This window comes from Phragmites australis, chromosome 7 (assembly GCF_958298935.1).
Source record: "Phragmites australis chromosome 7, lpPhrAust1.1, whole genome shotgun sequence".
NCBI classification, from domain to species: domain Eukaryota; kingdom Viridiplantae; phylum Streptophyta; class Magnoliopsida; order Poales; family Poaceae; genus Phragmites; species Phragmites australis.
Window position 1 is genome coordinate 942752 of NC_084927.1, and position 10207 is coordinate 952958.

The following is a 10207-nucleotide window of genomic DNA, read 5'->3' on the forward strand; positions in this document are numbered from 1 at the left end:
CTATCCACGTCCACATCGGTCCGCTATCACCGAGGGTCGTCCTCCTACTGCCCTAACAATTGCCTCTTCCTCTCAACCCCAGCACAGATCCGCCTCCTCAATGCCACTTGTCTACCTCAGTTGTTATTGTTGGATCTCACGAGCAAGCCCCTTGTATACTCTATTGCCCCGAACGACAATGACCTCCTTGACTTGCAACATTTGGTGGCCGTCATGTGTAGCCCATCCACAGACACCGTGACGGTGGCCTCGCCGAGCAACGTAACTGCCAGCGCTGAACACCGCTGCATGATCCACCCCGTGAGTAGGCCCCACTAGCCGCTGCCGCCACAGGTCTACGTGGCCCAATTGAAGGCCCACTAATTAAATTCAGAGAAAAAATGTTGTGAACAGGCATACGTACTTATTGGGCTAAATCAGAACTAATCTCATAAGGCATTTTCGTGTGTTCAGGCCTCTACTATTTATTATTCACCGAATAATTTTTGTTGTCTACACTAAACAAACCTTGAATTGTTCGTTCCGTCTACAGGAAAGCTGGAAATCAAATTCAGATGCTTAAGATTTGCTTAGCTAAACTCCTGTCCGTTATCAATGAAGAAAGTCTCCCGTAATGCATCCACTCAGAAAAAGAAACAAGCAAATCGTTCCGGACCAAAAGCTAGCTGGCAGCCTACCCAGTTGCTACTGAGTTCGTCATTCTCATGGGCCTCATGCAAGCTCACCGTGCTGCATCGAAAAAAAAAAGTCCATACAACGTCGGGTGCCTTTCTTCCGCTGTCGAAATCATCACTGCTGCTAGCTGGTGGGCTTCAATCACCGCTCCTGAGAAATCATGAGAATGTGCTCTGTTTCCTCCTCGTGAAGCTGTTCTGATTGATACAATCACTGCTCCTGCTGAGAAATAATATGGGTGCTCCTGTCCTGAAGCAAAGATCAATATCAAGTCACAAACCAAATTCCGCTCTTATCTCTAACCGAATCCAATCCAATCCAATCGCTCAAATCGAATCGGATAAACTCTCATGATCTTAACTGATTTGAGCTCAATCCCCATTGGTCAGTGGCATTTGCGCGTCAAATCGATTGAAGCCCATGGGGATGTTCGAACGTGACTACGCCGAGACGGTGAGAAACGGCATTCGAGCCGTTTCACCGATTCGGGCTGATTCACGGGATCATTTCACTTGGAAACGTTTCGATGCCGATCACTTGAATCGCCCGAATTTTGTCACTGCGAATTTGTATCCCAGAAACCAGCCAAGAAGTGAATCGAACCTTGGAGCCAAGCGGGTAATCCCCGCGCGCCGGCCAGAGCCCGCCGCGGACGTACCGGTCGTGGAGACACGGTGGAGCACGTCGATGAGGAGGCCGACGGCGTGGTCTGCGACCAAACAGAGGAAAGAATAGTGTCCATCGTTTGATCGAAGATCGACGGCTAGCGCAGAAAGAACAGGACTGGCAAGCGCCAACGCACGGAACGGCCACTGGTGGCAATCCGGCACTTGGGGTCAAGACGAGGACGAACAACGGTGGACAAATGACCGAGGCCTCCTCGGCGCCATCCCGTCGCCCCGTGTGTCGTCGCCGTCAGCTCCGGCGTCGACCACATGTTCACAGCCACAGACAGAGTTGCCGTTCACTCGAGTAACCTTTTGGAGCAGTGTACACCAACAGCCATACAGTATCTGTTCTTGCTCAGGATTCGACTCCTCTGCTCGTGCTCCTGCTGGGGGAGAAAATAAACACCATACATACAGTATATCTGTTCTTGAATTATTATCCTTCTTGATTAGTTGGTTATCACTCAACTATCGCCCACCAACCCACCAAATCTGTGGCTCTCTGATTGTGTCCTCCGTCCCCTCCACACTACACCAAGTCCCACCCATCCGACCACAAGGATGCCGCAGCCGGCGCACGCGGACTCCGGCGACAGGCCGCTGGTGCTCCTGTCGCAGCCGCTCTTCCCGGAATTCGCCGCGGCGCTCGAGGGCCGGTACCGCTTCGTCTTGGCCGCGGAAGCCGACGCGGCCACGGCGGCCGAGGCCAGGGTCCTGCTCGTGCCGGGGCTCGAGGCGGTCACCGCGGAGCTCCTGGACAGGTTCCCGGCGCTGGAGCTCGTGTCGGCCACCTCCGTCGGGGTGGACCACGTGGACCTCCACGCCTGCCGCCGCCGCGGGGTCGCCGTCACCAACGCCGGCGCGGCCTTCTCCGTCGACTCGGCGGACTACGCCGTCGGGCTCGTCGTCGCCGTGCTCCGCAGGGTCGCCGCCGCCGAGGCGTACGTCCGGCGCGGCAGGTGGGCCACGGACGGCGACTACCCGCTCACCACAAAGGTACACCACGCACGCACTTATCACGATGGAAATTCGGAGGTCAGGATGTGTTTTACCTGAAATCTTCTGATGTTTAGTCGACGAGTGAGGACCCGACCGCCGCGTGCGCCGTGCCCGAGAATCGCCATCGCCGGTAGCAAAGCTAGGCAAAGTGGGTTAGGGGGCAGGTTTAGCAGTGCCCTCCGGGCTTAGAGGGATCTAGGAGGAGGTGGAGATGGATCAAGTAGGATCTAGGAGGAGGAAGCAGATAGATGAAGGTTGTTGCTGGCGAGGGAAGAGGTGGTGGCAACAGTTGCGTTGCGTCGTGCGACGGGTGGATGAGTTCGATCGAAAAAATAATGGATCCTTGGAGCCTCATCCAACATAGAGATGAAGTGACCGAGAGATTGTGCATTTGCTCCCAAAGAAATTAGCGTCTAAAATTGAAGTGACTGAAATTTTGTTAGTTTTTAGTCACTTTTTTTAGTGATTTTATTAGCATGCAAGAACTCAGATAACCTGGCGTTTTTAAGCTATGCAGTTGTAGTTTTCGATGATTGAGAGTTGAGAAATTTTCTGGCAAATGAAATTAGCAATTACACCAGACAAGCTTATGTTTAAGCTTAAGTGGACTCTAAGGAGTGAGCAGAGTATACTACAGTAGCTATACAAATTTAGGTGTTCTCTGTGGTGGCAATCAAGCTCAGTGTGCCACTGTCGCAGTAGTGCCGTGCATCCGCAGCGCAGGCTCGAATCTCTAGTTCATTCACCTTCTTGTCAAAACACTGTGTCAGGACTGAGGAGTTGGTGCCGCCGACCCAAGAACCGCCTCTGGCCATGGGGACGGCAACACCATCAAGCCGCTCGTGCTCCTAGCCGACCCCCTCATCCCGGAGTTCCAGCCGGAGCTCTCCTCCCACTACCGTCTGCTCCCTGCCGACGCCGATGAGGCCACAGCAGCCTTGGCACGGGCACTCCTCACTGTGGACCTCGTCGCCTTGTCGTGCGCTGCCTGTTGATGCAGCGTAAAATACCATAATTCACCACTATTTTCCGATAAATAAATAAAGTACTCATCAATTTAATTATTTATTTAATGATAACCCTCACTTTTCTAAAAGTTTCGGTGCGTTAACTTGTTTCGTAGAAAATACCATAAAGTTGAATAAAATTAGCTTCACCGAAGGTTTGAACGAAAACAAGCCTCTCAGGGACGACTTGCCCGCCAGACTGCTGCTTCGGCTCGCTCGGTCCGGCTGAGAAAATCTATGGTCAAATAACAAGTTGGACTCGGGGTCAATTTCCAGACATTTGGTCGGGTGATAACGATATAAAATAATTCCATATATTCCATATATCTTTAAAGTGTATACGAGGATCGTCTGTATCTTACTCGATACGAAGCTGATCGTAGCCGCAACGAAGTAAGATATAGTTCTGAATTAGGAAACTATCAATTATTCGATAAGAAATCCTAGATATTTGGGAATTCCACAATCTGAGTAGGTTACGCCTGAAACATTTGAGTAGGATCACGTTCTGGGTTCTCCCGAGTATATAAGGCGGAGAGAGAGGTACTTGTAAGGCATCAAGCAATCAAACAATCGAATCTCATATCGGACCAATTGAAGTACAAAGTCACGCCTTTAAATCTCCAAAGTCGCGAAACCCCTCAAGACTAGTCGAGTAGAAGACCAATACCCATTGAAGATCCATGGTAGAAGCAATCCTCTAGTCGATTAGGTCTTGAGCCCTAGAGACAACAAAATTCACCTACTTTTTAGAATTAGACACCCCATATTTTATCATTGTATTCTATGATCTAAGAATAATCAAAGCAAGATAAGATGTAGGGCTACTACCCAACTCGAGGGTCTGAACCTGTATAAACTCTGTGTCTCTTTGCATGATATACCTCTACAACTAAGCAGGTATCCTCCATATTACAAATTAATTTGTGACTGAGTATCAAATCCTCTACAGCTGGTGCCGTCCATGGGGAGACGAGCAACCCAATCGAAATCAAGAGATATTGTGCTACCTGGCATGGCGGACTCTGATTCCGGATACCTCGCTGGCTTCAACCCCAAAATCTACACCATGCGGGAAGAATTACTAGAGATCAACCGATTTCCAAAGGCAACCTATGGCCATCCGATTTCCAAGTCGACCAGTCAAGGCAATCTACCAATAGATTGTGTCGAGAGATTGGGCCACCCAGCCCTAATCAGGAAGGACGCCCTCCTGCACCTGGCTGGGTCTGTGAGATTAGTCACCTATTTGGAGGACCAACTAGTTATGAGTCCAAGCGACAAGCCAAGGTCGCAGAGTAGGAAATCCTTTCCATAGCCCCTGCACAACTCAAGGCCCTTAAGTGGGCGGACATTTCGATCTCCTTTGACAAGTCTGACTGCGCATGAGTTATCAATAACCCAGGCCGCTATCCAATAGTTGTTGACTCCACCATCAACAACTGCAAGGTAAACCGTGTTCTGATTGAGAAAGGGAATTCCCTTAATATCTCATTTTGTGGAGCTCTAGATAACATGCAGATACTGAGATCCAAGATTGAGTGGGTAAAGTACACCTTTCATGGTATTACCTCGCGGCCTTCACCAAACCCCTTGGCCAGATCTCACTGCAAATCATGTTTCGGGATTCAAAGAACTTTCAGACAGAGAAACTTCAATTTGATGTGGTTGATTTTGACATGGCGTACAACATCATTCTCGGTCGACCAGTACTGGCCAAGTTCATGGCAGTGGTCCATTACTCATACTAGATCATACAGATACTAGGTCCGAAGGGAGTCATTCAAGTCCAGGGTGACACATGCATGGCGCTAAAGTGCGAACATAAGAGCCTCAAGCTAGATGATTCACCCCCCTGCATGAAGTCAACACTATAGAAGAGGATCTCAAGATCTCAAAGCCTAAAATTGCACCTAAGTCGGGTGATGAAGTCAAAATTGTCCATCTGGACCCTGAAGAGCCATCCAGGTGCATTCGGATTGGCATTACGCTAGATCCCCAATGGGAGCTCGAACTCATCACATTCCTGTGGGCTAGTTTGGATGTGTTTGCCTTGTAGTCGTCCTATATGCCCAAAATTCCCAGGGAGATGATTGAACATAAACTTGCAGTATGACTCGACGCTCGACCAATATGGCAGAAGCTTTGAAGGTTTGATGACGGTCGCAAGGAGTCTATCTTGGAAGAAATAGACAAACTTCTGAAGGCAGGCTTCATAAGAGAAGCCATGTACCCCGAGTGGTTGGAAAACCCTGTCATGGTAAAAAAAAATCCAATGGCAAATGGAGAATATGCGTCGACTTAGCTAACCTCAACAAAGCCTACCCCAAAGATCCCTTCCCTCTTCCAAGGATCGATCAACTGATTGACTCGACCTCTCGTTGCGAAATGCTCAGTTTCCTGGATGCTTACTCTGGATATCACCAAATTAGTATGAGCAAAGAGGACGAGGATAAAACTTCGTTCATAACTCCTTTCGGAGTTTATTGTTACATCAAGATGCATTTTGGCTTGAAAAGTGCTAGGGCCACCTTCAAATGTACCGTCCAAGTCACCCTCCATAACTAGATCGGGAGGAACGTGGAAGCCTATGTTGATGACGTGGTAGTCAAGAGACAACTCAAGGAAGACCACCTCACTAGACTACAAGAAACTTTCGATAACCTCAGGGAGCACCACATGATGCTAAACCTTGAGAAGTGTATCTTCGGGGTAGAGTCAGGAAAGTTACTCAGTTTCCTAGTATCTAGTCGGGGCATCAAGGTGAACCTAGAGAAAATTAAGGCATTTGAAGAGATGCGTTCCCTAAGGAATAAACAAGAGGTCCAGTGGCTGACAAGATGTATGGCTGCACTCAATCAATTTATGTCCCAACTTGGGGAACGGGGACTCCCTTTCTTTAAGCTGCTAAAAAATCATGATATAGCATTCCAAGATCTCAAAAGTTACCTCTCCAACGCTCTCATCCTAACATCACCAGAATAAGGCGAGGAATTGTTCCTGTACGTTGCAGATTCCCCTCAGGCTATCAGTGCCATGGTAGTCGTGGAATGACTTGTTGCAGATAAAAGGGAGCCCATCCAGCGACCCGTATACTATATCAATGAAGTTACGCACGGACCTAAGGTACGCTACCCTAGGTACAAAATCTCTTGTATGTGGTATTAATGTTTTCTCGCAAACTCCAATATTATTTCCATGCACATAGGGTTACAGTATTATCGGCCTTCCCTCTGGGAGACCTCATCCACAATAGGGAGAATCGCTAAGTGGGACAAAGAATTTGATGTCCACTTTGTCCCACATACAGCCATAAATTCCTAAGACCTGGCCGATTTCTTAGTCGAATGGACTAACCCTGAGCCGAACACCGCACCAGAACTCGAAACCCATGAAATGTGGATGATGAATTTGATGGATCACTAATGCTCCTAGGCTCGGGGGTTAGGATCATAATTACTACGTCTACAGGAGAAATCGTGAGGTATGCCCTCCAGTTCGATTTTCCTGCCACCAATAATGTGGCTGAATATGAAGACTGCTGGCTGGTCCCCAAGTAGCTATTTTGCTCGGGGTTTATCGACTACTTGTAAAAGGGGATTCATGACTAGCCGTAAACCATATCAATAAGGAATATCAATGTTCTGACTCGACCATGGCTGCATACCTTTCGGGGGCAAGACATGACGTAGGGGTATTACCCAACTCAGGGGCCTGAACTTGTGTAAACTATGTGTCTCTCTGCGTGACATATTTCTATGATTAGGCAGGTATCCCTATTTTCCATATCACAAATTAATTTGGGACTGAGTATAAAATCCTTGACACCGGGGAAACCCATGGTCAAACGAAAGGGCGACGCAAGTCCAACTGACCGTAGTCTTTAGGCTGCCCGACTCCTAGCTTCATCGAACTGTGGGGACCTCAGCCACCTAGGCAAACCGGTCCCAGGCACCCGGCCGCCCAGCCCTAGGGTCCAGGCTGCCCGGCCTTCTAGGAGGTTCTAGCTAGCCCCACAACCTAGGCTAATCACCATAGGACTTGGATGCTCGAGCGAAACGGTCATGCCACATGTCCCTAGATATCCGGGTGCCAAGCCAAGGGATGGATGCTACCCATGCACTGACCTTTGGGATCAAGTGCCAACTGACCACCACGCTAGCCCGCCCAACCTCATTGCTTGGCCGTCCGAGGCACTCCACCACACTTCACGTTTTCATCATCTAGAACTTTGTATTAGAGAGAGAAAGTAGTGAGAGATGAGAGGAGAGTTGGAGAAGGCGTCGATTACATTTATTCATACTATCTCCATTATGAAATAGATGTCGTCCTAGAATGCGTGTAGTCAAACTTTAGAAACTTTGATCACTAATATATACTCTCTCTGATTGCAAATGTAGGTCGTTTTAGACTTGTGTACAAGGATTAAGAAAGTAGATCAAATAACCTTGTTGTCCTTCATTTATTCTACATTGAAAAAGATAACTCATTCATTTGTGAGAGTGATAGTATTTATTAAACAAGGGCAAGATGGGAACAAAAGAGAAAAAAATATATAGAAGTTCGAGAATGACTTATATTTAGAGAATAGTTGAGAAGGCTAAAACGACTTACATTTGCAACCAGAGGGAGTACAAAACTATTAGGATTTGACACATGAAAATGATAGTAATGAATTTATCATGAAAAATATTTTAACATCATCTAATATTTATCAATTTTTATCAAGACATAGTTATAAAAAATAATAATCAAACGTGCTTATTGGAGACCGTATCGATATCCTAAACGATAAGTAAAAGAGAACGAATGTACTAATATGAAGTAAGCCTCTCTGGGTAATATGTGATATGATCTTGTCCATTTAATTTTTTAAGCAGTCTTTATTTATTGCTTGATTACGGCTTCGTCGGCTAGTCGTGTTTTTTTTTTATTTGTGATGCTCGGTCTAGTTGCTCTGCTTGGTCTAGACTTGTCAGAGTATTAATCTTGCACATAGTCGACATGGTGTCTAGGCTATGGATTACCTAGGAATGTGGGTAACCCCACGAGTATCGCAAAATTAGCCATGTTTAGGTTACTTAGTAGATGACCCGGTAGCGACAAAGGCTATTCTCCGAAATGGATCTAGACCGGGCTACAAAGTATTTGAGTGATAATTAAAGTTTGCTCAAATTTTATCTAAAGTCAAGCAACCATTGCCTGGGTCGCAGGCTGAAGAATCTCTCATCTTGTTTCTTGTCTTTCATACTAACATTTCTCTATCTCCGCCTTGATCTTTGAATCGGTTAGGTCTAGGTCTTTGAATCACTTCTCGTGGATTCGATACCTGGGAATATTTTGTGCTGAAGAACTAGCTGTGCGCTTGCGGATTTTTCTCCAGTGGGCATAAGAATTAAGACCACCAACGCTGGCGCGCCGGGATTTTTCACGCTAGCTAGCTCCAATTGCTCCCTTGTTGGTTTATGCTGCATTTGACTCGACTCGATTGCTACGATTCCAAGAACAGGAAGAGAATTACTACTTTTTTTTAGATAAAGGAAAGATTGTTTCGGGCTTGTGCACCATTCGATGCACACAGCCTATGAGAGAATTACTACTTAATTAACACAACTTATTTGCAGGTGAGCGGCAAGCGAGTTGGGATCGTGGGGCTCGGCCGTATCGGCATGCTGGTGGCGCGGCGGCTCGCGGCGTTCGGGTGCGCCGTGTCGTACCACTCCCGGTCGCCGAAGCAGTCGTCACCCTACAAGTTCTTCGCCGCGGTGTGCGACCTCGCGGCTGACAGCGACGTACTGGTGCTGTCGTGCGCGCTGACGGAGGAGACGCGGCACATCGTGAACCGAGAGGTGATGGAGGCGCTGGGCAGGGACGGCGTGCTCGTCAACGTCGGGCGCGGCGGGCTGGTGGACGAGCCGGAGCTGGTGCGGTGCCTGCGGGAGGGCGTCATCGGCGGCGCCGGGCTGGACGTGTACGAGAACGAGCCCGACGTACCGCCGGAGCTGTTCGGGATGGACAACGTCGTGCTGTCCGACCACAGGGCTGTGCTCACGCCGGAGTCCGTCCGCGGCGTGCTCGACATTGTCTCTGGGAACCTGGAGGCCTTCTACGCCGGGGGGTCTTTGCTCAGCCCCGTGACACTCTGAACTCCGAAGCACATAACAACACATCGTTGCGACTGAAAATAAAATTCCATTGCACGTTAAGTATCCTACACAACACGCGCCTCTTTCGTTATCAATCTTGGTTGAGACGACGTTTATAAATCGAAAAACCTATGATTATCATTCTGAAATTTCATGCAATTAGGAGGCTCAAGTTGTAAACACTGGTTGAATTTTCAGTTAATTTAGTATCTAACAGTATCTGACAAAATAATGGAATAGGCAAAGAGGAGCTTCAGATGGTTCATGGGCCATAAGCTTTCTAAACATGAACGAATGTTGTTCCAAGACTTGGATGAATAACACCAGTACCTGCAAAATAAAAAGGAATCTGAAGGCAACTTCACAGCGGCAACGGAAGATATATCGGATATATGCTAGCTAGACTGACATTACGTCATAAGCAATAGTAGGATGAAACTGAAAGCAGAAATAATTCACGCGATGGATTAATTGATGAACCAATAGTTACATATATGGCTGTGTCCCTTCTATATCTCAACTACTGGTTTATAGAAACAAATACCCAGGATATAAGGAAGGGAAAGACCCGAGGGGATAAGCGTGACATGTGCATGCTACCCAGACATATAGTCTAACACTCCCTGTAAGGAAAAACTTTATGCGGAAACATTTAGCCATGATTGTTTTAGCATAATTTCCATTCAACCCTTTAAATACTTTGACTCAATCC

The 10207-nt window shown here is 47.6% G+C and overlaps 1 protein-coding gene across 1 annotated transcript; it reads left to right on the forward strand.

Annotated features, from left to right (window-relative positions):
• Nucleotides 1-1519: 1519 nt before the first annotated feature.
• LOC133923820 (glyoxylate/hydroxypyruvate reductase HPR3-like) lies at nucleotides 1520-9780 on the forward strand. Its single transcript, XM_062369091.1, has 2 exons — nucleotides 1520-2339; nucleotides 8974-9780. Exons 1-2 carry the CDS (start codon nucleotides 1905-1907, stop codon nucleotides 9493-9495), a joined length of 957 nt encoding a protein of 318 aa, XP_062225075.1. The 5' UTR covers nucleotides 1520-1904; the 3' UTR covers nucleotides 9496-9780.
• The last annotated feature ends 427 nt before the right edge of the window (nucleotides 9781-10207 follow it).